Below are 27,626 nucleotides of genomic sequence, written 5' to 3' on the forward strand. Positions count from 1 at the left end.
ATAAGTCTGCTTCAGATTAGTTGTAGCCGGCGAAGTGATTACGCACAGGTGCAATGATTCTAGCTCAGGACACTCCCCTCCGGTCAACTGCCGTTCCGTGCCATGGCTTCCGGAAGTACATGTTCCAGCAGAAAAACACATGCACAGGATGGAGAGGAGAACACGACACAGTACACACAAACACCACAAAAAATTGGCAAGACGATCGGTGAGGACCGTCTAGCCGTGACACAAACTGTTCCAAGAGGTCATGAAGAGAGAGATGTTCATAGATAACAGCAACAGCTGGGTAGCGCCACTTCCATTTAAGGGACCTCGCCAGTGGCTGCCCGACAATTGCGACCAGGCCGTCAAACGCTTATCCTCTCTTCAGTGCACCCTTGAAAAAAGGCCTGAAATGAAGAGGCATTTTTTTCCTTTCATGCAGAACATATTTGATCGTGACCATGCTTAACTGGCTCCTCCACTTGAGGTGGACAAGGAGTGCTGGTACTTACCTACGTTTGGGGTGTACCATCCTCAGAAGCCGAATCAGATCAGGGTTGTGTTTGACTCAAGTGCAAAGTGCCATGGCGTCTCTCTCAATGATGTTCTCCTCTCTGGACCTGACCTCAATAATGGCTTATTGGGAGTATTGTTGCGGTTCAGACGTGAAACTGTTGCAGTAACTGCTGACATTGAACAGATGTTTCACAGTTTCATTGTAAGAGAGGACCATCCAAACTATTTGCGCTTCCTCTGGCATGAAGACAACAATCCTGCCAATGACATCTGTGAGTATCAAATGAAGGTTCACGTGTTTGGCAACAGTCCCTCACCATCCGTAGCTATATATGGCCTTGGATGTGCAGCAGCTCATGGTGAAGAGGAATTCGGATCAGATGCACGACGCTTCGTTGAGAGGGAGTTCTACGTTGATGATGCGCTTATGTTAAGGACCACAGCCAGTGAAGCTATTGATCTAATGAACAGAGCACAGGAAATGCTTGCCACATCTAACCTTCACCTGCATAAAATAGCATCAAACAGCTCTGAGGTTCTTGATGCGTTTTCTCCAGATGACCGTGCAAAGGGGCTTAAGGAGCTAAATCTGGAGACTGATGTGACACCTACACAGCGAAGTCTTGGTCTGATATGGGACCTAAAGAAAGACGCCTTTACCTTTCGAGTAGCAGAGACAGTGAAGCCCTTTACAAAGAGAGGTGTCTTAGCTACAATCAATGGTCTTTTTGATCCCTTAGGATTTGCTTCACCGGTTACAATCCAGGGAAATATGCTGCTGAGAGAACTTTCAAGTGAGGCCCTAGACTGGGACACTCCACTGCCTAGAGAAAGGGAGGCCGAGTGGGATACATGGAAAGAATCTCTTGTCGAGCTCAAGAATGTACATATTCCAAGAACCTACGCTTCTGCTACGATGTCAACAGCAATCAGAAAAGAGTTACACATCTTTTCAGATGCCTCCACTAAAGCCATTGCAGCAGTTGCTTTCCTGAAGACCACTGGTGAAAATCAGAACCATCAGGTGGGCTTCATTCTAGGGAAAGCAAAATTGGCCCCACAATCTGCTCATACAATTCCAAGACTGGAATTGGGAGCTGCTGTGTTAGCTGCAGAGCTTGCCGAAGTCATCACAAGTGAACTGGACCTAAATCTTGAGGCAGTTGAATTCTACACAGACAGTCGTGTGGTTTTAGGCTATATAAGCAACCAGACGAAGAGGTTCTATGTATATGTGGCAACAGGGTGCAGCGAATCAGGAGGATTTCAGAACCAAAACAATGGCACTATGTCCCTACGAGCTCTAACCCTGCTGACATAGACAGACGCTCTGTGCCTGCTGCCATGCTTGGTGACAGTGCCTGGCTTAAAGGACCTGCCTTCTTGTTACAAGCTAGTGTTACAAGAGAAGCTGAAACCTATGACCTTGTGGACCCCGAGTTGGATGATGAAATACGTAGCTTTGTCACTCACACGAGTAATGATGGGTCTCTGCTTGGATCGCAAAGGTTCAGACATTTTTCCTCTTTGAAGAAACTCCTCAAGGCCCTGAGCTTGCTCATTCATATTGCAAAGCTCTTCAAGAGCAAAGGTGAAGGTCCCTCTTGCCGTTCATGGCATCATTGCAAACAGTCTCGCACAGCAGAGGAACTGACAAAGGCTGAGATTGTCGTCATCAAAAGTGTGCAGAAGGAAATGTTTGAGGAGGAACGTGCCTGTATTGCCAATGGTAAAGACATACCAAAACACAGCTCTTTACAAAAACTCAGTCCCTACTGTGATGATGAAGGACTCTTGAGGATAGGTGGAAGGCTCAAGCACGCCAACATCGACTACAAGGAGAAACATCCTCTCATTATTCCAGGTGGTAGCCACGTTGCCAAGTTGATAGTAGAACACCATCACCAGCGAGTAATGCATCAGGGACGGGTGTTCAGAGAAGGTGCAGTCCGTACTGCTGGATATTGGATTACAGGAGCAAGGAGGCTAATCAAACAGATTATCCACAACTGTATCACCTGCAACAGACTTAGGAAGAGAGCAACTGAGCAAAAAATGGCAGATCTGCCTTCTGATCGTATCAGCACCGAACCTCCTTTCACCTTCGTGGGTTTGGATGTATTTGGCCCTTGGTCTGTGGTCACAAGGCGCACAAGAGGAGGCCAGGCAAATAGCAGAAGGTGGGCTGTTCTTTTTATGTGTCTTAGCACACATGCTGTGCACATTGAACTGATTGAGTCGATGGATGCATCAAATTTCATCAATTCCCTGCGTCAATTCTTCAGTTTGAGAGGGCCTGTTAAGCAGATTCGATCCGATTGTGGGACTAATTTCGTTGGTGCTTGCCGGGAGCTAGGTTTCACACTGACAGAGACCGACATGTCAAGCATTAAAACATACCTGGGAGGAGAGGGATGCACCTGAATCTTTAATCCACCTCACTCTTCTCATATGGGAGGAAGCTGGGAACGTATTATAGGGTTGTCCCGATGTATCCTGGATGCAATGCTTCTCCAAACCACGCACTCTCACTTGACACATGAGGTGCTTTCCACTCTAATGGCAGAGGTAACAGCCATCATTAATGCTAGACCTTTGTCTCCTATCACAACAGATCCTGACACACCCTTCCTGTTGACGCCTTCCATGCTTCTCACTCAGAAGGTGTGCACTCCTCTCCCCCCTCCGGGAAGTTTTATTGAGAAAGATCTCCATCGACAGCAGTGGAGGCAAGTTCAACACCTTGCAAACACATTTTGGACCAGATGGAGACAGGAGTACTTAGGGACACTGCAAAGCCGGAACAAGTGGCAACGTAACCATGCAAACCTCAAGGTGGGAGATTTGGTGCTCATCAAAGACGCACAAGTGAGGCGTAATGAATGGCCAATGGGACTTGTCAACCAGATCTTCCCGGATAAGGATGGCAGGGTCAGGAAGATTAAAGTGAGGGTCTCAAGAAATGTAACTATTAATACTTACCTGAGACATGTGTCAGAGACAGTGTTATTAATGTCCCCAAAGGATTGAGAAGTATGTGTGTCATGATGGTAAACATTGTATTCAGATATAATCTGTAAAATCTTGCAGTTTATGATGTTTCAGTTGGTTCATAATGGTATTTTACAATACCAGACAGGGAGTGTTATGACATGCACAGGTTCTTTCTCTTCAGCACCCTCTGCTGGTCATAGTGGGAATACTCACCAGCTTATATTTTGGTAGGGTTTTTCTGTGTTCCTGTGGGTAGAGGAAACAGGAAGCTGGTCGCTTGTTAGCCTGCAGAATATGTTGTTGCTCTTTAAAACGTTTCTGCCTTGGAGAGTTATTGCTTGTGAGTATTAATGTACAACATGTTTACAAGTTTATTTGGTGCATTTCTATTACAGAGATTTGTTTAGAAACCAGTTATTTCATCTGCTATGTTTATCTTTGAGGAAGCTAAACTCGCTAAGTTGCATTGTGATCAATACTGAGTCGCTGTTGATTACACATACTATATAACAGTATAGTTCATATCCTAGAAGTGTGAGTAAAAAGGAAAAGACATCTTGTAACATTTACTTTGTGTTTGTTTTTAGTTTTACGGGAAGAAAAGGATGTCAATTATTGAACTACTGACGAAGTAAAAAGCCTTAAACTTACTTCCGCCTCCAATGTTCATTGAAACCGTTAGCTGTCTGTCAAGTTGGGCAAAGGGACGCACAATAAGGACAGAACATTAACCATCACCTCACTGAGTGAAGAAATGGCACAATTTTGCTAAAAATGCAGAAATAAATGCACACCCATGCAATTTATGGTAAACTGAGCTGCCTTGTATGGACATATGTTGAAGATGCCTCGCTCTGTTTTCTCTGAGGCTGTTGTGCCATTTGGAGCAAAAATTAATATAAAGTTTACAGCATATCTTGTCACTGGAAATTGTTTGCACTGTTTATATAATTATATTATATACTGTAGGTATTGGTGAAAAAAGCTTTATGTTGTGAAAAACTGAAATCTGGAAATTAGAATTGTTGTGCCTTATTTTGATGTCTTTACATATATTCCTTTTGAAAATAGTAACATTTGTATATTTATTAATTTTTGTTTGTCTGATAACATTTATTTAATAAATAAATCAGACATTTAAAACAGTAACTCGCTACTTGAGTAGTCTTTTCGCCAAGTACTTTTTTACTCTTACTTGAGTAACTTTTTTGACGACTACTTTTCACTTTTACTTGAGTAATAATATTTTAAAGTAATGCTACTCTTACTTGAGTAAAATTTTTGGATACTCAACCCACCTCTGCAGTCAGCAGATTTTTCCTGCGTGTGGACGTGAACAGTCGTACCTGACAGCAGCAGGTAGCAAACAGAGATCATCTTTCCAGCTGGAACTCTTCACTGAGCTGAACTCATTCAAAATGTTCTGGAGTCAGATTCAAAATAGGAAACAGTCCAAATGTGTGTCTTCACTCTGACTCTGGATCAGATCTCACTGACAGACTGTCGACATTATGGAAGCCTAAATGTGACACCATCTTCCTCCTTCATATGCAGATTAAAGCCAAACAAAGATTCTCATTAAAAGTCTGCAGGTCTGTATTCTCTCTCAAGTGATGTATTCTCTCTACCTGTCTAAGCGACACGCACACAGCATACACCCCTAGTTATACACAGACATCTATGGGTGCACTAAGGTTCGTTACATGGAATATAAATGGAGCTGGCTCCAGAGAAAAGAGGTTATAAATACTTAACCAACTCAAAAAACTACAGGCAGATGTCCTTTTACAAGAGACCCACGGACATCTTAGAGGCTCGAATGAACTTAAAACACCTGAGTTTCCTAATGTGTTCTCAGCTTGTTATAATTCTATACAAAGGGGAGTAGCAATTTTAATACATAAAAATATTAATTTCACAGTACTCGATACAGTTATAGATCCAGAGGGCAGATTCTTAATCATCAAACTATCTATACGTGATAAAAACATATGTATTGTAAGTGTATATGGTCCAAATGTTGATGATCCCTCATTCTTTCACGGTTTTTTCAGTGCACTCTCTGAACTAGTGATGTTCGATTCGTGAACGATTCGTTCAATACTCGAGAATCACTTTACTGACTCGTGAATCATGATTCACAAGCCCAACTGACTCACTGACTCATCCCTGTTGCTGTTAGCAAACTAATCCCATTAGTAGAAATATATCTAGCTTATAATTAAAATTGTGGGGGGGGAAACAACAGCCAGTTTCGTAACAAAAGCATTTCTGCCCTGAACTGGAAGAAAAAACCCTGAGTAGAAGCTCACATCAAGAAAATAGCTCCTCGGTGCTATTTTCACTCAGGACTCGCTCAACCCCTCCCTCCTGTGCTGAATCATAGAGCGAACGAATCACTCACTCACTCACTCACTCACTAACCCCCTCCCTCCTGTGCTGAATCAAAGAGCGAACGAATCACTCAGGACTCACTAACCCCCTCCCTCCTGTGCTGAATCAAAGAGCGAGCGAACGAATCACTCACTCACTCACCCCCTCCCTCCTGTGCTGAATCATAGTGCGAGCGAACGAATCACTCACTCACCCCCTCCCTCCTGTGCTGAATCATAGAGCGAACGAACGAATCACTCACTCACCCCCTCCCTCCTGGCTCACAGCTTCTTCTTCTTCTTGGTTGGCAACCAATGTTAAGGCGCATTACCGAACCAATGTTAAGGCGCATTACCGCCCCCTGGCTCACAGCGCAGTGGACATTTAGATGAGAAAATATATATTTGACACACTTAAGGAAAATACAAATAAAATACAAATAAACAAAATAAATGTTTATTAAGCAATTTTGATAGGAAACTGCTTAATTTTAGAAATGTTTTTGCTCTTTTTTTCTCTATAAAATAGTTTGTTTGTTTTTTAATCATTCATCTTAGCAGTGGGATTTACATGAAAAGGGAAACAAATTAAGTTTGAGTGAAAATGTAAAATTTTTGCACTCTCTGGTCAACTGGCTCAGTGAATCAAATGACTCAAAAAAGCCGATTCACTTTGGTGAGTGACTCATTAACACTCGATTCAGTAAAAAGAATCAAATTTACCATCACTACTCTGAACACTTAGATGGCACACTTGTTCTTGGAGGCGACCTCAACCTTGGACTAAATGAAGAAACGGATAGGCTCAATACAGCAGGAACTCAGCGTAATTGGCAATCCACAAATATAATCAAACAGTATATGAGCGACTTTGGTCTTTGCGATGCATGGCGTTCCCTTCACCCCACCAGTAAGGAATATACTTTTTTCTCACGTCCATCACTCCTACTCTCGTCTGGATTATTTTTTGGTCAGCAGCTCACTGCTGAGCGACATTTCAGACACTGAGATTCACCCTATAGCTGTCAGCGATCATGCTCCTGTATCTTTAACACTAATGCACAAGAACAATACTACGCCAAGTAAAAACTGGAGATTTAATACATCACTGCTTAAAGATGAAGACTTTATTAAATATTTTAAAAAAGAGTGGACTTCATATTTAGACTATAATGACACTCCCGGAACATCAGCTTCTGTTCTGTGGGAAGCAGGGAAAGCTGTGATGAGAGGTAAAATAATTTCTTTCTCATCACATAAAAAGAAAAAAGAAAACAAAAATATTCAGGAATTAGAAAAAACCATCAAATCACTAGAAGAAGCCTACGCGTCCCACCAAGATCAGGAAACATTGAACAAAATACGCAAAACAAAACTAGAATTAAATGAGATAATTGATAAAAAACAAACAAACAAAATCCTTAGTACAAAGACTACGCTTACAAAATTATGAACATGGTAATAAATCCGGTCAATTTCTAGCAAACCAGCTAAAAATAAATAAAGAAAAAACAACTATATGTGCTGTTCAAGATTCATCTGGGAATACAATATATGAACCGAAACAAATAAACAACATTTTCAGGGATTTCTATAAAACGTTGTATTCACCACAATTAAACCCATCTAAAAAGGAAATTGATCAGTTTTTGGAAAACATAACGCTTCCAAAATTATTAGACACCCAAGCAATGGCACTGGATTCACCACTGACACCAGGTGAACTCCAGGAAGCCCTGATAAGTATGCCCAATAATAAGGCTCCAGGTCCAGACGGCTTTCCTGCAGAATTCTACAAAGAATTCTGGACGATTCTAGCACCAGTTTTCTACAGAACATTGTTGGAAATCAAAGAAAAGGGCAGACTTCCATCAAATATGAATTCTGCAAACATTAATCTCCTGCTAAAACCAGGCAAAGACCCTGTATATCCCTCAAGCTATCGTCCAATATCCCTTATAAATGTAGACCTTAAAATAATCTGCAAAGCTCTCTCAAAGAGATTAGAGAAAATAACCCCCCTCTTAATTCATCCTGACCAAACTGGTTTCATAAAAGGTAGGCACTCATCAACAAATACACGTAGATTACTTAATTTGATAGACTACTCATGCAGTAAAAACCTTGAAACTACAATATTTTCTTTAGATGCAGAAAAGGCGTTTGACAGAGTTAACTGGAAATTTATATTTGCAATTTTACACAAATTTGGTTTTGGATCCTCTTTCATTAACCGGTTAAAAATATTATATAATTCCCCAACAGCTTGTGTCAGAACAAATGACCAGACATCCTCCAGCTTCTGTCTCCTGAGTGGCACCAGGCAGGGATGCCCACTCTCCCCTTCACTGTTTGCAATTTTTATTGAACCACTAGCAGCAGCAATTAGACAGAATTCAGTATTTAAGGGCATAAAATGCAAGAATGTGGAACATAAAATCAGCCTTTATGCAGATGATGTGTTACTCTTTCTCCAAAATTCACAAACCAATATCTCTGGGGTGATTGAATTGATAAGCTCTTTTGCAAGAATATCAGATTACTCAATTAACTGGTCAAAATCTACAGTCCTTCCAATTAATTGCTCCCTCCATAATTCTTCTTCTACACCACTGCAATCGGGAAATATAAAATATTTAGGTATTAATGTTTCTCCCAAGCTTGCAGATCTAACTAAATTAAACCATATCCCACTTTTAAAGAAAGTAGAAGGTGATCTGGCTAGATGGAAATGTCTACCCATATCACTTATGGGAAGGGTTGCCGCTATAAAAATGATGGTTTTACCAAAAATAAATTATTTATTCTCAATGATCCCAACTAAACCGCCACAAGATTGGTTCAGATCTCTAGATTCATGTATGTCCAAATTCCTTTGGAAAAATAAACCCCCACGTATAAGCTTAAAAACACTACAAAAGACCAAGGATAAAGGAGGATTAGAACTACCTAACTTTCAGCACTACTTCTTAGCCAACAGGCTTCAGTTTATCTCAGGATGGCTAAAACATACCCTCTTAGATGAACCTTGGCTAGATGTAGAACAAGCACTTTGCAATAATCTAGAGATTTCAGATCTACCATTTATCAGCTCAAACATCCAACGACATGAATGCTTCAAAAGCATCAGCATCAGCTCTTCTCTGACAGCATGGTGGGAGTTTCTAAAATTGACGCAGTCTTCATTAATCCCATGCAAACGTACACCTATCTGGAACAACCCTGACATATTACAAAACAATAATATGATAAACTTTTCAGATTGGAGTGGTAAAGGAATCAAATATTTAGAACATATACTAGAAGGAAGAGAATTTATTCCATTTGACAGACTAGTTACACAATATGGGATCAACAAGAAAAGATTTTTAGAATATCAACAAATTAAATCCATAGTAAAAAAGAAATTTAAACCGGGTCAAGTTGAACTAGAAATACCACCAAGTGTGGTTCAATTTCTTACTCTTAAAACCCCCAAACTACTATCCAAAATATACAGAATGCTTTCTAAAACAGATGAATCAATATCACTTCCTATTGCAAAATGGGAAGCGGATTTATCAGTTAACTTAGACCAAAACTTCTGGTCTCAGATTTGCTTAAAAACCTTTCATCTAATTAGAAATCCCAGTCTTCAATTAATTCAATACAAAATACTACATAGAGTGCACTATACAGGTCATCGGATGTTCAAGATGGGTTATATGTCTACCAACAACTGCTCACACTGTCAAACCAATACACCGGACAATTATATCCACGCTCTTTGGTTCTGTCCACCAGTTCAGAAGTTTTGGCGCGAGATATGTGAAGACTTATCAAAGTGTCTGAAATGTAACATTCCAACTTCCCCTTTAGTGTGTTTGTTGGGCAGCTTAGATAATGTCGCTACAGATAAGAATATAGCCCATATGGTTTTCACTGCCCTATGCATAGCCAAGAAAACAGTCCTCATGAACTGGAAAAATAAAAATAATCTTATTCTAACCAATATAGAAATTATCTAATAGATTACATTAGTCTCGATACAGCCTCTGCCACCACATCAGATCAATTGCTCTGGGTTCCCTTGATTAGCTCCATCACCTAGTGGGGGTGGAGGGTCATAGTTTGGTCCCACCGGGGTAGCGGTCATGGCCTATTAGGGGCTCTGTTGGCTCTTAGGTGATGGTTTCCTCGTGGCTGCGTGCAGCGGGGCTAGGGGAGGGTCTGTGCTGACGGACGTGGGTTACTGACCTGGTAGCCTGGCTGCCCCTGGGTGGGTCCAAGACAGGCGTGAGGTTCTGGGGGCGCTCCGTCTCTGGGCTGGGGCCCTGGCCGGTTGGTATGTTGCTGGGGTTGTGGGCGGGTGGGTGTATGGGGGCCCGGCCGTCGCGCAGGGTGCCACCGGTGCATCGAGCCACCTGGGGGGCTCTTCAACTGGTGGGGGAGGCTGTTACATCTTGCAGGAGGTCTCCTGTCTTCAGGAACTCACTCTGCAGGAGGGGGAGATACAGGAGAGGTGGAGGAAGATCTCAGCCTGGGCGTCTATTGTCTTGTGTAGTTTGGAAGATGAGTGCATGACGGGATGGGTGCAGTTTTCTCTGTGGTGGGATCAGGTGGGCCGTCCCGGGATCTGTGGGGCCGGGCGGCGCTGCTGTTCTGGTCCCCGGTCCGGATGGGCCTGGGTCCCCTTTCCCTGGCGGGTGTTGGAGTATGGGGGTGCCTACTGGGGTCAGCGGGGGAGCTGGCCCCAGGGAGGGGTCACTTGCCCCTCCCTTCCTTCCCTCCCCATCTCCAGCTGCCTCCCTCTTCCCGCTCCACCACAATCATCCACACATGCAGGGCCTTGGGGTAAAGGTGTGTCACCAAGGTGCATGGGAGGCATCCCCCCCTCTGTCCCCTTCTGGCTGCCTGTGCCTCAATTTTATCTCACAACTTAGACACTCACATTACTCACACTCTCATAACACATACATATAGGATCTTGGGGGTGGGCACGCTACACAGACTCCAAAAAGACCATCAGGGTGTACACCTCACCCCTGGCGTCGTTGCCCACCTCTCAATTTTAAATACACGTAGACACTGAGGGCTATCAGGAGGGGCTATGCGCTTACCTGCTGCTCTCTGGCAGGTAGCTCCATGCCCTCCTGGGTTTTAAATGCACCTTTGTCAGAGATTTACAGTTAACAAACAGTCAGGTGAATAAACAACAATGAGACACTTGTGTAGGTTAACGTGCTGCACGGGTGAAAAGCTCAGAGCAAATCACACCGAACTGCAGTATTCGTTTATTTTTATAGGTTACATCGTCAATATGCAAATATAATCACATTTCCTGTTACGCAGGAACAGGAAATGTGTGTGTGTGTGTGTGTCACAAAGTATGTGTGTTGCAAGTCAATTTCTAAGAATAATATAATGCAAGTCAACTTCTGCGGATATGTATTTCTGTACTGGTCTCTTGTCAGTGTCACAGGGTCAGCTTCCTGTTTCAACAGAAAACTGTGTCTGGTGAAATATGTGTAACATAACTTTTGAAGCATAAGCAAATAAAACAATAAAAACTCCCTAACATCCCTCCCTGTTGTTACCGTATTTCACCACTTCAATCATACTTTATTATCAGCTAACAATCACTTGCTTATAACATTTTCAATTGTAGCATCATTCAGTATGTGTGAATGTGTGTGTTCCTATACTAAATCTTCTTCGTCCGGTTCATCTTCTTGTGGCAGTCCAACATAGGTGATCACTGTGGCCTGTACCATTTTGCCAATCATTGATCTGATACAGGGTAGAATGCATGTAGAGAACATGCAAAGCAATAAAAGAAGAACTCCTATCAAGACAAGTCCTCTGTGTTCATGACATAGTCTTGTTGCTGTGCATTACTCAGTTGTCGTAACTTCTCCAGGGCGGTGGTCATGGTCAAGGAATGCACGTTATCTGGAATGTAGGTGCAGCAAGTGGTGTTGAATAAGACACAGAGGCCCCCTCTCTCAGCGAGAATCATGTCCAGGGCGACTCTGTGTTGCATGACCACTATTCTGATCGCGTCGATTTCCTCATTATGAGCCTTGTTTATCCATGTTGAGCTGTTCTGGAAAAGTCCAAATCGGTAGTCAAGAGTCTCGATCCTTAGCATGTTTTTTCCATTCCCGATCCATGGGAAAAGTGAGTGCAGGACTTTCTGTCCGGTGGTCCACAACTTGAACTCCGCTGGCACATCACTACCCCAGATTGGATCATGAGGTTGCACGTCATCAGTGCTCCTCTTGCGTCTTGGTTGGTCCCTTTCTGTCCTGCGGCATCCGGAAAGTCTGGGAGCAGTTTTGGTTCATCCCCAGCTTTCTGTTGCCGTATGCGAAGGTGAAACACATTGGATGTTGTATTCCTGGTTCCCTCCTGACGTTGAAAGATTTTCCCTTGTCATTGGTTGGAATATGTTCACCCACACAGACCTGGACCAGTACGCCTCATCTGTACTGGATTACATCTCCAAAACCACAGACAGTGTCACCACCCAGAAACGGATCACCATGTACCCCAACCAGAAGCCTTGGATGAACCGGGATGTTCGTCTCCTCCTGAAGGCCCGCAACACTTTCTTTAGGTCAGGAGATGCACACGCCTACAGCACAGCCAGGGCTAATCTAAAGAAGGGCATCAAAAAAGCCAAACACCATTACAAAAAGAAGGTAGAAGAACACTTCTCCAACTCCAACCCCCGACGCATGTGGCAAGGACTCCAGACCATCACAGACTACAGGACCACCAAACCCTCCCCCGCATCCTCTGATGTCTCCTTCCTCAACGAGCTCAACAACTTTTATGCTCGTTTTGAGCGAGGGAACCCCACAACCACAACCAAAGCAGACATGACGCCAGACCACCAACCTATGACTCTCTCCCCCACCGATGTAGGAGCGGTGCTGAACAGGATCAATGTCCACAAGGCTGCATCCCCGGGCGTGTTCTCAGAGCGTGTTCTGGGGAGCTTGCAGGAGTGCTCACAGACATATTCAATCTGTCCTTGGCCCACGCTGTGGTACCGGCCTGCTTCAAATCCACCTCCATCGTCCCGATACCCAAAAACTCCAACCCATCTTGCCTCAATGACTACCGCCCAGTAGCACTCACCCCCATCATCACTAAGTGCTTAGAGCGACTGGTCCTAGCACACTTCAAATCCTGTCTCCCCCCCACCCTGGACCCCCACCAATTCGCATACCGCCGGAACAGGAGCACAGAGGATGCAGTCTCCATCGCAATGCACTCTGTCCTCTCACACCTGGACAACAACAACACCTACGCCAGAATGCTGTTTATAGACTTCAGTTCAGCATTCAATACAATCCACCCCTCACAACTCATCAGGAAACTGACAGACCTGGGTATCAGTTCCCTCATCTGCAAATGGTTACTGGACTTCCTGACCAACCGCCCCCAACATGTCCGGCTGGATAACCGCTGCTCATCTACCATCACAATGAACACCGGTGTACCACAAGGCTGTGTGATGAGCCCTTTCCTCTACTCCCTCTTCACCCACGACTGCAGACCTGCTGATGGTTCCAACACCATCATTAAGTTTGCAGATGACACCACGGTGATTGGCCTCATCAGTGACAACGATGAGGCCGCCTACAGGGAGGAGGTGGATCGTCTGGCTGAGTGGTGCGACAGAAACAACCTGCTGCTTAACACCGAGAAGACCAAGGAGCTCATCGTGGACTACAGGAGGAATGCTGACCCACATCCACCCATCCACATTAAGGGGACGGCTGTGGAGCGTGTGAGCAGCTTCAAGTTCCTGGGAGTCCACATCTCCGAGGATCTCACCTGGACGACCAACTGCTCCAAGCTGGTCAAGAAGGCTCACCAGCGCCTCTTCTTCTTGAGGACTCTGAGGAAGAACCACCTGTCCTCAGACATCCTGGTGAACTTCTATCGCTGCACCATCGAGAGCATCCTGACCAACTGTATAACAGTCTGGTACGGGAACTGCTCTGCCTCGGACCGGAAGGCGTTGCAGAGGGTCGTGAAAACTGCCCAGCACCACTTCCTGCCATAAAAGACATCTACAGGAAGCGGTGTCTGAAAAGGGCTGGGAAAATCATCAAAGACCCCAGTCACCCATCACATGGACTCTTCACCCTCCTGTCCTCTGGGAGGCGCCACAGGAGCCTCCGGACTAAGACCACCAGGTACCGGAACAGCTTCTTCCCCACAGCTGTCAGACTCCTGAACTCTGCCTCCTGACATCTGACCCACGTTAACACATGGACTGAACATACACACACACACAATGGACAACTGTACCCTCAAACACAATAATAACATGGACTGAACCACCACTCACAACCACTAGTACTTTATATAGCCTCTGTAGAAACTATCTACACCCTCACTTATCTTAACTGCACTACTGTATAGCTCTGTGTAAATAATCATTCTGTACATTCGATAATCTTTAATCCTACAACTGTTTACAACTTGCATAGTTCCCATTTCTGTATAGCTGTATATCCCAGATTCTGTAAAGTTATTTATTTCATTTCATATTCTGTATAGTTTTTCATATTTATATCCTGTTCATATCCTGTACATAGCGTGTACTCACTACAGCCTGTACATACTTATAGTTATAGAATATTCACAACCTACTTCATACCGTGTACATTATAACATACCATAATAGACCCATTTCTGTAATATACTCACATATCTATATTATTGCTAATATATATTGTAATATATCTATATCACTAAAGCACTTCTGGATGGATGCAAACTGCATTTCGTTGCCCTGTACCTGTGCATGTGCAATGACAATAAAGTTGAATTCTATTCTATTCTATTCTATTCTATTCTATTCTATTCTATTCTATTCTATTCTATTCTATTCTATTCAGGTGTACCCAGTATCGGTCATCACAGCTGTAGTTCCAGTCTGAGACCTCTGGTGTACAAAACACTACCTCATTAGGTTTATAGTTGATCAGTGTTCCATTACACCGTCACAGGTCGATTTTTGTGACTTGTCTTTTTAACTCAACCTTGAAGAAGAAGATGTCTTCGGGGGAACATGTTCCGCTGGTGGCTTTGTAGAATATACATAGGGCTTCGGAAAGGCTGGGTGATTTTCCATATAGGGTGGCTTGCATTGCTGTTGTTGGGAGGTGTGAACAGACGTAGCAGCCAGTGTGGTTGTCTTCTGTATGTACTCGGTTGTAGACGTACCGGTACCAGGCATTGTTCAGCCAGGGGTGGTTATGCTCTTTATCCATATCCTTCAGGTGTAAGTTGTCATACGACCATTTCTTCTGCAGGTGGTGCTGTGGGTCCTTGTCTCTCCAGGTGAGTATCAGTAGGCTCACTAGGAGCGCAATGCCAGTCACTATGAGGACAAGGTTCTTCATGATGACCAGGCACACCCGGGCTCCAGGTGAGTAGACCACTGGCGAGAAGACAAAAGGGCGGGATATACCCAAACAGCCCTTTCCTCCACCAGGGAACACCTAGGAGTCGGGGGAACCGGCGTCTATACTTGTGTTGTCACTCACTTTTTTGCAGTGGCTTTGGTGGATCCAAGATGGTCTTTCTGCTATTTTGCAGGCAGTCGGTGTGCTGAGTAAGACCTGATATGGGCTTTCCCACCTTGGTGAACTCCAATTCTTTCTCTGGAGTACTTTGATCAGGATCCAATCACCTGGTTGCAACCTGCAAGAAACTGGAGAGATATCGCTCGGCAGTTTATTGTTAGCACAATCTCTTTATTCTCAAATAATTTAGTCATCCACTCTGCTAGAGTGGTTTCTCTTATAGACTTATTTTTTTTTATTTTATTTTTTTTTCTAAATGACATCAGAAACAGCAGTATGCGACATTACGTGATGGCAGAGCTTCAGTTCATCCTTTGTCATTTTTTTTTTTTTTTTAAATAAATAGGACAGGGGGAATGAATGAGAGAAAGAGGGGGAGAGAAAGAAAGAAAACCAAAGGGGAGAAGAGACGGTGAGAAGGGGGGGGGAAGAGAGAGAAAAAAAAAAGAACTCCTGGGTCACCTGTATGGAGAAAAAAAAACAAACAAACAAAAAAAACAAACAGAGGAGACAGCAAACAACAAAGAGCAACATAATAATAGAGAAAACAAAGCACCATCACAATAAACTAGCTAGTCATAGATATCAATATTTACTAAATAATAAACGATATTGTGCAGCACGCAAGATAGACAGCGCACAGTGTGCTTTGAGGCAGCAGCCAAGAAAGCTTTAGTCCGCGTCTGTGAATACCCATGTGTGCATACCTGTGTGGATCAGCATGCTTGCATTCCAAAGGTTTCTCCATGTAATGATCTGCTAGGGAGTGTGGGGGGGCCACAGCCCCGTCCTCCAGGGTGTGAAGCGGGTATGGAGGAGATCAAAACTCTAGACATCCAGAGGCCCCCAGAACACAAGAGACCATGGAAGACCAACAGAGGGGCAGCCGCGCCACTGTTCCAGTAAGAGCTGAGGAGAGTCCCAGATGAGGGCTCGCCCAGCAGCCGCGGAGCAGAAGTCAGGGGGAGTTGCAGTGACGCGCCCGTGAGCTCCGCCGGCCCCCAGCTGTGCCTGAGTGACCGAGCCCCAGGCCGAGAGGCCGGGGGCACCCCACCTCCAAAGGGGCCCGAGCGAGCCCCAGGCCCCAGGCCCCGACAAGCGGCCGCCAAGGAGTGAGCCGGTGTGTACCCGGACGCCCACCCCCAGACACAAAGAACCACCAACACACCAACACCTGAGGGAGTCCGCCACCGGCAGGGGAAGTGGTGGTGGGTGGAGATAGGCCTCCAAACCTTGGAGGGCCTGAGGTGTCCCCAGAGAGGAGGCGTCTGATACCCAACCTGACATATAGACACAGACATACAGGCACACACAGACACAAACATCCATTCCCACCCTCATACTCTCATATGCACTCACTCCACACTCAACCAACGTGGAGACAGACATAAAGAGACGCTGTACACACAATCACACTCCCCAAGCGTACTCTACAAACCGGGTCTAGGTACCCTTGCCCCTGGAGGGGGGAATTGCACCCAGACCCAGGTGGTGTTACCCTTTTCCCTGCGGTGGGGAGAGGCAGACCACCCCGACTCCGCAGCAGCAGGGAGGCCCCACACCCCAGACCGCAGTCGGACGGCCAACTCCTCCTACTAGCCCTCCCGCTCCAGCAGGCCGCAGAGAATGGGGGTGGGAGAAGACTCCAAACCTCCCTCCACCCGCTCATTGTAGTGTTGATGCATATGTGTTCTAAGGTGCAATTAAAACCCAGGAGGGCATGGAGCTACCTGCCAAGGAGCAGCAGGTAAGCGCATAGTCCCTCCTGCTAGCCCTCAATGACTAAGTGTATTTAAAATTGAGAGGTGGGCAATGACGTCAGGGGTGAGGTATACACCCTGATGGTAATTTGGACTCCGTGATGGTGCCCACCCCCAAGATCCTATATGTATGTGTAATGAGAGTGTGAATAATGTGAATGTCTAAGTTGTGGGATAAAATTGAGGCAGAGGCAGCCAGAAGGGGACAGGGGGGGGGGGGGTAGCCTCCTCTGCACCCTGGTGACATACCCCCACTCCAAGGCCCTGCATGTGTGGGTGGTTGTGGAGGAGCGGAAAGAGGGAGGCAGCTGGAGATGGGGAGGGAAGGAAGGGAGGGGCAGGTAACCCCTCCCTGGGGCCAGCTCCCCCGCTGACCCCAGTAGGCACTCCCATCCTTCGCGACCCGCCAGGGAAGGGGGGCCCAGGCCCATCAGACCGGGGCCCAGTGCAGTAGCGCCCTCCGGCTCCACAGAGCCCTGGACAGTCCACCCAACCCCACCACAGAGAAAACTGCACCCACCCCACCATCCACACATCTTCCAGACTACATAAGACGGTAAACGCCCAGGCTGAGATCTTCCTCCACCTCTCCTGTATCTCCCCCTCCTGCAGAGAGTTCCTGAAGAGAAGAAAGCTCCTGCAAGATGTGACCATCCCCCCACCAGTTGAAGAGCCCCCCAGGCGGCTCGACGCACCGGCGGCACCCTGCTCCAGGGCCGGGCCCCCATGCACCCACCCGCCCACAACCCCGGCAACACACCAACCAGGACCCAAGCCCCCGAGGCCCGGCCCGGGCCCCAGCCCAGAGACGGAGCGCCCCCAGAACCTCACGCCCATCCCGGACCCACCCAGGGGCAGCCAGGTTGCCAGGTCAGTAACCCACGTCCGTCAGCACAGACCCTCCCCTAGCCCCGCTGCATGCAGCCGCGAGGAAACAGTCACCTGAGAGCCAACAGAGCCCCCAACCGGAGGTGACCGCTACCCCGGGTTGAGCCCCCCAAGGAAGATGCCTCCGGGGAACCCCCCGACGCCCTAAGCCTGTCCCTACCCCCTCACCAATCACAACAGTGAAGGCGGGACCAAACTATGACCCCCCACCCCCACTATGTGATGGAGCTGATAAAAGGGGCCCAGAGCAATTGATCTAATGTGGTGGCAGAGGCTGTGTCAAGACTAATGTAATCTAATAGATAATTTCTATATTGGTTAGAATTAAGATTATTTTTATTTTTCCAGTTCATGAGGACTGTTTTCTTGGCTATGCATAGGGCAGTGAAGATCATATGGGCTATATTCTTTTCTGAAGTGACATTATCTAAGTTGCCCAACAAACACACTAAGGGGGAAGTTGGAATGTTACATTTCAGACACTTTGATAAGTCTTCACATATCTCGCGCCAAAACTTTTGCACTGGTGGACAGAACCAAAGAGCGTGGATGTAATTGTCTGGTGTATTGCCTTGACAGTGTGAGCAGTTGTTGGAAGATGTAAAGCCCATCTTGAACATCCGATGACCTGTATAGTGCACTCTATGAAGTATTTTGTATTGTATTAATTGCAGACTGGGATTTTTAATTAATTTAAAAGTTTTTAAGCAAATCTGAGACCAGAAGTTTTGGTCTAGGTTGACTGATAAATCTGCTTCCCACTTTGCAGTAGGAAGGGATATTGATTCATCTAATTTAGAAAGTGTTCTGTATATTTTAGATAATAATTTGGGGGATTTAAGAGTAAGAAAATGTGCCGCACTTAGTGGTGTTTGTAATTCAACTTGACTGAGGTTAAATTTCTTTTTTACTATGGATTTAATTTGTTGATATTCTAAAAACCTTGTCTTGTTGATCCCATATTGTTCAACTAGTCTGTCAAATGGAATAAATTCTGTTCCCTCTAATATATGTTCTAAGTATTTAATTCCTTTACAACTCCATTCTGTGAAATTAATCATATTATTGTTTTGTAATATGTCAGGGTTATTCCAGATAGGTGTACGTTTGCATGGGATTAATGAAGACTCCGTTATTTTTAGAAACTCCCACCATGCTGTTAGAGAAAAGCTGATGTTGATACTTTTAAAGCATTCATGTCTTTTGATGTTTGAGCTAATAAATGGTAGGTCTGAAATCTCTAGATCCTTGCATAGTGCCTGTTCAACATCTAGCCAGGGCTCAACTAAGAAGGTATGTTTTAACCATTCTGAGATGAACTGAAGCCTGTTGGATAAGGTCTTATAGACTTATTAATAGGCTCACTAGTGAGAGGCAGCGGAAATTGCCTCCCGTGAACGATTTCAAAGGGTGTGAGCTTTTGCGAACCCTGGGTTAGTCGCATCCACATCTTCACCAGGCCCAAACACTCAGGCCTTTGTCTGATTTTATCAGAGTAGGAATAAAATGGTTGCATAAACATTTTGCTACTGAGATTGCATCTGCTCTTTTTACTGGATAGATTTCTGGCCATTTTGAGAACACATCCACAATTACTAGAGCGTATTTTGATGTTTGACATTCGTTCCGTTCAATAAAATCCATGTGGATTGTGTGAAATGGGTGCGGTGGTGTTGGGGAAAAGCCTCTTTTAGGCCTGAGGTTTCCCTGTGCAATATGTTTCTGGCAAATCATGCATGCTCTGATAAACTCTTGTGCTGAAGCTTCAAAATTTTGAGTATAGAAGTGTTTGGGGAGGATATTCATCATTCCACCCCTTGACAAATGCGTTAAGCTATGTGTCACTAATGCTGCTGTCTTGTGTAGCAATTTTGGCAGTATTGGTTCGCCATTACAGGTCATTTTGTAGCCGTGCTCCACACTTTAACCACTTCTTTTGCTCTGCGATGGGTGCGGCTGTCTGTTCATCTTTAAGTACATCAAGTGGTATTAGCTGTGAGGTTTCAGACATTAAAGTTCGTATTGGTTGCTGTGCGGCCTTCCTCGCAGCTTGGCCTGCGAAGTTATTGCCTTTAGTAATTTCTGAATTATCTTTTTTGGTGTGCAACGCATATTGACTGTCAGTGTGAATATTTATATATTTCTATTTCTCGACCTTTGCGCAGCATGCACGTATGATAGCCGCTAGTTCTGCACTCTGTGCTGAAAAAGAGGAAGCTAAAGGTTTCGCTTCTAAAACAGTAGGCTGCAGTGTACTAAAAATGTCTGGTCGGGGTTTCATTTTTTCAGTTAGCTTCTGCATACAGCTGTGTTCGGCACCATCTACTTCCGCAGGAAGGAGAGTGCTTGTCACAGTCAGGCAAAGCTAAAACTGTGCTTGTTTGCAGGGCAAGTTTTAAGTCAATAAATGCTTTATCTGCCTCTGGTGTCCATTCTATTTCATCTTTCAGAGCTAAGTGTTTGCCATAGATCAGGTTTTGCAAAGGTTGGTCCAGCAGTGCATATTCAGGTATCCAACATCTGCAAAAGTTGCAGAGACCTAAATAACTCATCATTTGTTGTTTGGCGACAGGCTTAGGAGCGTTCTGTACAGCTACTCTTCTGCTGTCTAACAGCTGTCTGCCTCGTCCTGTCAGTCTGTGGCCAAGGTACGTTACTTCTCGGCTCCACAATTGCAATTTATGCTGTGAGACTTTATGGCCTTGCTCTGCTAGATGTTGCAAAACTGTCAGTGTGCTTGCTACGCAATTAGTCTGTGTGTAGCCTGTAATCAAAATACCATCAACGTATAGCAGGAATTTACCTGGGGCAGGAAGCGTGCAAAATGACATGGATTGTCTTAGAGCTCCTGCATAAAGAGTGGGGCTATTCTGGAATCCCTGAGGCAACCTTGTATAGGTATACTTCTGGTTGGTAAAAGTGAATCCAAATACCTTTTGTGAGTCTTGGTGTAATGGCACAGAGAAAAACGCGTTCGAAAGATCTATAACTGAGAACCATTGTTCTTTTTGTGTCACCTGAGTTAAAATTGTGTGTGGATTTGCAACCACAGGTGGAATTTGTTCTGTTATGTCATTTATTGCTCTAAGGTCATGTACTAGTCGATATTTCCCCGTGTTTGCTTTTTTCACTGGGAAAATCGGAGTATTACAGGTTGTTTCAGTTGTTTTTACTAAAATGCCTGCTTTTTCCATATCTGCAATCACTGGCCTGATCCCTTTTTCTGCTTCTGTGCTTAAGGGATATTGTGGTTTAACTGGCCTGTAAGATGTGGTAGCTTTTACTACAACTGGATCTGCTAGATCTGACAACAGAGGGTTTGTGTTCAGAGCCTAGAAGTAATTGTTCTATGTTATACACGTCCGTGTTTCCATTGCTCTTTGCTCCTTCTTCTTTGTTTTTTTTTGTTCATTACGTTCTCACTTGAGGCATTCCAAGATACCTTCTAGTTTTTCAAAGAATTCACACATTTCACACATCTTACATATTTCAACTTTGAAGTTAAAGTTTTCTTATTATTATCTCTCTCTATATATATATTTAAACTTTGAATTGCTCACAGTTTACAGCTCTAAAACTGGGCATTTGTAAATCATGTACGTGAATTCGCATATGTTGCTTTTGCAGTGTTTCAGACTCCTGCACAATTCTCCGCTTAAGCAGTCAGTTTTCTTTCCCAAATTTGCTAACCCAAATTTTAAGTTCCCACCTTATTAACAGCAATCCTTGTCCTCAGACACAAGTTAGGGCCCACTTGACAGGTTTATGGAGACATGGCGCTGTGAACAATTCAACCAGAAACTTGCTTTGACATGTCCAGTCATGTTAACTTATAAGTTTCTTCCGACCGCTGCACCTGGAGAATTGGTCCAGGTCTGTTTTGCTCCTGAAGAAACACAACTAAGACATTTTCATTATTATCCTGAGTACTTAAACTACCCGTTTCCCTCTCTCTGGTCAGAAATACCAACTTATGTCATGTGTATAAGTGTAAGCAGGTCTTCATTACTTTTCCTATGCATGTTAATGTTCAGTGAGTGTAAGCTGCTTCCTTCATTGCCTCTGTATGTTATTATCAGGTTTAATTCATGCATCATTTCACTGATTTCTTAATTCAAAACCATCTCACTTCTGATTCTTTCCAATAATAATTTCACATGTAACAATTTGTGTATGTGTGTTTTCTATTCATTGATAGACTGCTCCCTGTGCTGTCCCCTATGCAGCTTCTGCTCTAAAAACAAATAAATAAAAATGTTTAACTCGCTCATGAGCTTAGTAGTGTCCACATATTTAAATCAGCTTCTCAATCTTGTAGCTTTAGCTGTCATATACATGGTTTAGCATATTGGTTGTTATTACAGATGTGCTCTATATTTCAGCAATATAGGTCCTCAAACATGTCAAGTAGTACCCCTATGCACTTAAGTAGTTTGGATATTCTCTTTATTTTCTTCATCTCATATGCCATTATACTGAGTTCGAGCAAACCTTAAACTTGATGCAGACTACTTCATAACAATTATCCATCTCACATCATACTGACTAGGATACTTCTTGTCATTAATATTATATTTTTTATTAATATCATCATCTTATTCTTTCCATATAATAACAACAGTATATTACAACATTTTATCAGTGTAAATCACTATACTACTACTGAGCCAATTTAATAGTTAGGATCATCTTACTCAGCAAACAGATAATTTAGAATTCATCCAATCTGTACAAATATGCTTTTTCTCTGAACAGGTTTGTGCCTACTTTTTTAGACTGGTCTTCTGTTTGCCTCATCTCAGATCCAACCTTCAGTCACATTCATTCTCTCTGTTGCATGTTGAACCAAGTAATTTATTATTATTTTTATTTTTATATTTTATTTTGTATCCATCAAGGGCTCTGGGTGGGCTGCAGTCTCACCCGTCATCCAGGCTGGAGACATTTACCTTTCCACACACTTTCCTTGGCTGAACAATGAGACAGCCTTAATCTATCTTATGCATCTCTCTTTTTTATAGAAAAGGTTTTCATGTGAATGATTTCCTTTTATTTATTTTATACAATCTGGGCATGATTGTCATGCCAACTATATTTCATTGTTTAGTTCTGTTTGTAAGGTTCCTCTTAAAATAGCTACTGTCTAACCACTGTTCATCTGCCGTGAGTGTAGTTTCGTTACTATCCATTCAGTTTCCTTCTGTAGAAGATTTGTTTACAAGGTATTTAATTGAGTTAAATATACAGACAGACCCGTGAAGCTGTCACTGGCACGAAGAATGAGATAAGTTATCAACAACAGCCTTCTACTTTCAGCTATTCTTGAAAGCGGTTGTCGATTTTACGTGATGACGCACAACTTAATTTCTCATTCAGCCAGTACGTGAGCTATCAACGGTAAACAATTCAGTGGAGTAGTTCAGCCACCTTAATGTGCTGTCAAATCAACTTACTCCACCAACAAAACAGTAAAAACAGTTTATGCGCGCAAAATTTATACTGGACAGTCTGAATCTCTCTTTAGTATCTACCACTAGCCGTCTTTCAGGCGTACTGCTAACCGTTACACGGCTTCCAGCCCTTTTTCAGGCGAGCGGGTAACTTGTCGGGCTTCCAGCCACTATTTCAGGCAAGCGGACAACTTGTCGGGCTTCCAGCCACTATTTCAGGCGAGCGGACAACTAATTCTATCAGGCTACCAACCTCTTTCAGGTGAGCGGATAGTCAGTCTTTCTATAGACTTATGTTAGCGAATAGGTCACTTCCTATTTAATATACTTAGAGCAGACAGACTGTCCCAGCCGATCGTTTTATGCAAGGTGTGTCAAATGTGGAATAATCACCTGGCTTCGCTGTTGCCGGTCTGTCAGGCATCCTTTTTTCAAGCCCCAGCGCCGTGGGCATGTAAAACGTCGGCCAGGACCCGAATTTTAGCGTCCCTGGACTTTCAACCCTCCCTAGAGGGCGCTCTGCAGAGACTTCGACGCAGGCTTGTCACGGCGTCGGGACTTGAGGAAGGATACCACTGTGAAATGGAGCATAATATTATCATTAATACCAGTCCATTAACGGCTTCGAAGGACCAATTAAATGTCAGAGATTTACAGTTAACAAACAGTCAGGTGAATAAACAACAATGAGACACTTGTGTAGGTTAACGTGCTGCACGGGTGAAAAGCTCAGAGCAAATCACACCGAACTGCAGTATTCGTTTATTTTTATAGGGTACTGTCATGGTTCGAATTTGAGGAAAAGACAAACGACTGCATGGTCTAAGTGGATGTCAGAATAGTGATTTTATTATACATATGTACATATGGGGAAGATGAGCATCACAAGCCTTTTAGAGCCGATCTCCCCCGAACAGTTTCTTCACAAGGGTTTTATTACAATGATGACGTCAAGTCACATGATCGGTATCAGTCAGTTCTCAGCACTCAGGAAGTTCCCCCTATATGGCCTCCAGATGTTTCCACTCAATCCAGCACTTAGAGAAACCCAGTGTGTGTGGTGTGTATCTCTATTCGTGTCTATTGTGTGTGTATATCGAACAGAGAGCATGTCCTGAGCCGACCTCACAGTTAGATATTACTGGAACTGATAACAGTTTGGGCCTGTTCAGAGAGTTTACCTAATATGGACATGAACTGCTAGTTTTTAGAGAAAAACAAGTGTGTATTACATTTGTGCCTTTTGTGAAAGTATATCTATCAGAATGGTGTCCTCAAACGACCCTCCTATGATTACTAAATGTGTATGTGAACGTGCGTGTGTTATATAAGTGCGTGCATGTGGTTCCAGGCCGGCGTACGTGCAAAACTGAACACGGACAGGCCTGGGTCCAGCAGGACTCACAGGCTTCTGAGTGATTACAAAACTGTGAAACAGCTTTAAGCAAATAACAAGAATAGTACAGAACAACCATAGACTGATTAAAGTACTGATAATCTGTGTAGATTAATACTCTAGTCAGAATAACCTAAATGTGGTTCAAAGATTATTCTGTCAACTGATTCAAACAATGGTAAATGATTAATGGTTGATACTTCTGCTTATAACTGTGATCATAAGAATACAAAATAAAATATCTCCTGGTCACAGTACATCGTCAATATGCAAATATAATCACATTTCCTGTTACGCAGGTCCTGATGCTGTCTGTGTGTGTGTGTGTGTGTCACAAAGTATGTTTGTTGCAAGTCAATTTCTAAGAATAATATAATGCAAGTCAACTTCTGCGGATATGTATTTCTGTACTGGTCTCTTGTCAGTGTCACAGGGTCAGCTTCCTGTTTCAACAGAAAACTGTGTCTGGTGAAATATGTGTAACATAACTTTTGAAGCATAAGCAAATAAAACAATAAAAACTCCCTAACAACCTTAGAACACACATGCATCAACACTACATATGAGCGAGCGGAGGGAGGTTTGGAGTCTTCTCACACCCCCGTTCTCTGCGACTTGCTGGAGTGGGGGGCCAGGAGGAGGAGTTGGCCGTCCGACTGCGGTCTGGAGTGGAATGTGGGGCCTCCCTTCTGCTGCGGAGTTGGGGCGGTCTGCTTCTCCCCAATGCAGGGAAAAGGGTAACACCACCTGGGTCTGGGTGCAGTTACGTCCAGGTACACACCGGCTCACTCCTTGGCGGCCGCTTATCGGGGCCTGGAGCCTGGGGCTTGCTCAGGCCACTTCGGAGGTGGGGTGCCCCCGGCCTCTCGGCCTGGGGCTCGGTCACTCAGGCACGGCTGGCTGCCGGCGGAGCTCACGGGCGCGTCACTGCAACCCCCCCTGGCTTCTGCTCCGCGGCTGCTGAGTGAGCCCTCATCTGGGACTCTCCTCAGCTCTTTCTGGGACAGTGGCGCGGCTGCCCCTCTGTTGGTCTTCCTTGGTCTCTTGTGTTCTGGGGGCCTCTGGATGTCTGGAGTTTTGATCTCCTCCATACCTGCTTCATGCCCTGGAGGACGGGGCTGTGGCTCCCCACACCCTCTAGCAGATCATTAAATGAAGGAACCTTTTAAAAACAAGCGCGTTCATGCTCACAGGTGTACACACGGGTGCTCACACACACAAACTACACCCTTTTTGGCTCCTACCTCAAAGCACACTGTGCGCTGTCGATATGACGTGCTGCACAATAATGTTTAATATTTAGTATATATATTCCCATATATCATTGTGATGTTGTTTATTGTATTGCTCTCGTTTTCTTCTGCTTGTTTTCTTTTCTTTCTCAACAGGTGATCCATGTGATTGATATATGTATTTTTTTTGTCTGCTTATTTAGTTGGTTTTTGTTTTTTTGCCCTTTATCCCCGTCCCTCTTCTCCACTGTTTTTTACCCCTCTTCCTTTCTCCCTTTTCTTTTCCTCATTCAAGTCTGTCCCATATCTAGCAAGTGAAAAAAAAAAAAAAAAAAAAAAAACGATAAAAGGTGAATCAAATAGACCATTACGGCAAGTCAGGGATGGTCAATTTGGTAAAGTAAATCCGTTGGGTATCTTTCTTCATCTTTAGACAATAATTCTGATGGCAAAAGAACCAAACGGGACAGGCAAAATAAAAGAAAAAAGTCTGCAGGTCTGAGAGAGACTCAATCGTTGTGTTATGTCAAACACAGTAAGAGGAGCTGAAGCACAGATGTGAAGAACAGATGTTCATCAGATTATGACCTCACTCTGTTTTGTCTTCATATACATTCAGTTTGTGTTTATAATGCAGATTTTCTGCTTTTATAATAACACATTTTATATTTTCTATCATCAAAGACTGACTCGGTGTCGACTCTCAGAGTCTCACTGTGAAGTTGTGGCCTCAGCTCTGAAGTCCAACCCCTCCCATCTGACAGAGCTGGACATGAGTTGGAACAAGCTGCAGGATTCAGCAGTGAAGCTTCTGTGTGCTGGACTGGAGAGTCCAAACTGTGGACTGGAGACTCTGAGGTGAGTTCACTGACTGTGGCTGTTGTAGTTTTTCTATATTTCAGGTCTTTGATTGATGTTTGAAACTTTCTTTAGTTCCTAAATGTTCAGGATGTTTCTGAAGACAAATGTGAAGAAGTTTGCGTGCTTTCAGAAATGTTGTCTTTCCAAACGACTGAACAAAAGTTTTTCCTTTTGGCTCCAAATAGAAGTGACAGACTTGAGCAGGGTTCATTTAAAGGCTGACAGAAGTGGAGTGGTGATGGCGAGATGTTTGACAAGACAGTGTTTCAGCCTCCACAGGTTCATGTTGTGCTTCATCAGTCAGTGAAGATGCGTCTGTAGAGTGTGTGAGGGATGTGAATGAGGATGATGATAGCAGATAAAAACAGGCTGCAGAGACTTTGAGCCATACAGGGCACACAGTGTGTGTACAGAACAGCTGAAATCATTATGGAGGCCTCACTGGAATATGGAAGCATCACAGTACAGCTTCAGTGAAGCTTTAAAGTCTCTGATATGAAATGAGAAATGAAGCAGCCAAAGCTTTTTCATGAGTGGAAATCCACGGTGACTGTGAGCTGCTGCTACAGCCTCCAGATTAGC

General features: G+C 44.2%; 1 protein-coding gene across 1 annotated transcript in view; it reads left to right on the top strand.

Moving 5' to 3' along the window:
• LOC113015897 (NACHT, LRR and PYD domains-containing protein 12-like) overlaps positions 1-27,626 on the top strand; it is an 82,718-nt gene that overhangs the window by 13,966 nt on the left and 41,126 nt on the right. The window contains exon 5 of the mRNA XM_026158262.1: positions 26,868-27,041. Coding sequence (XP_026014047.1) covers positions 26,868-27,041 — 174 coding nt within the window. The remainder of the gene's footprint in view (positions 1-26,867; positions 27,042-27,626) is intronic.

This window comes from Astatotilapia calliptera, chromosome 3 (assembly GCF_900246225.1).
Source record: "Astatotilapia calliptera chromosome 3, fAstCal1.2, whole genome shotgun sequence".
In the NCBI taxonomy this organism is placed as follows: domain Eukaryota; kingdom Metazoa; phylum Chordata; class Actinopteri; order Cichliformes; family Cichlidae; genus Astatotilapia; species Astatotilapia calliptera.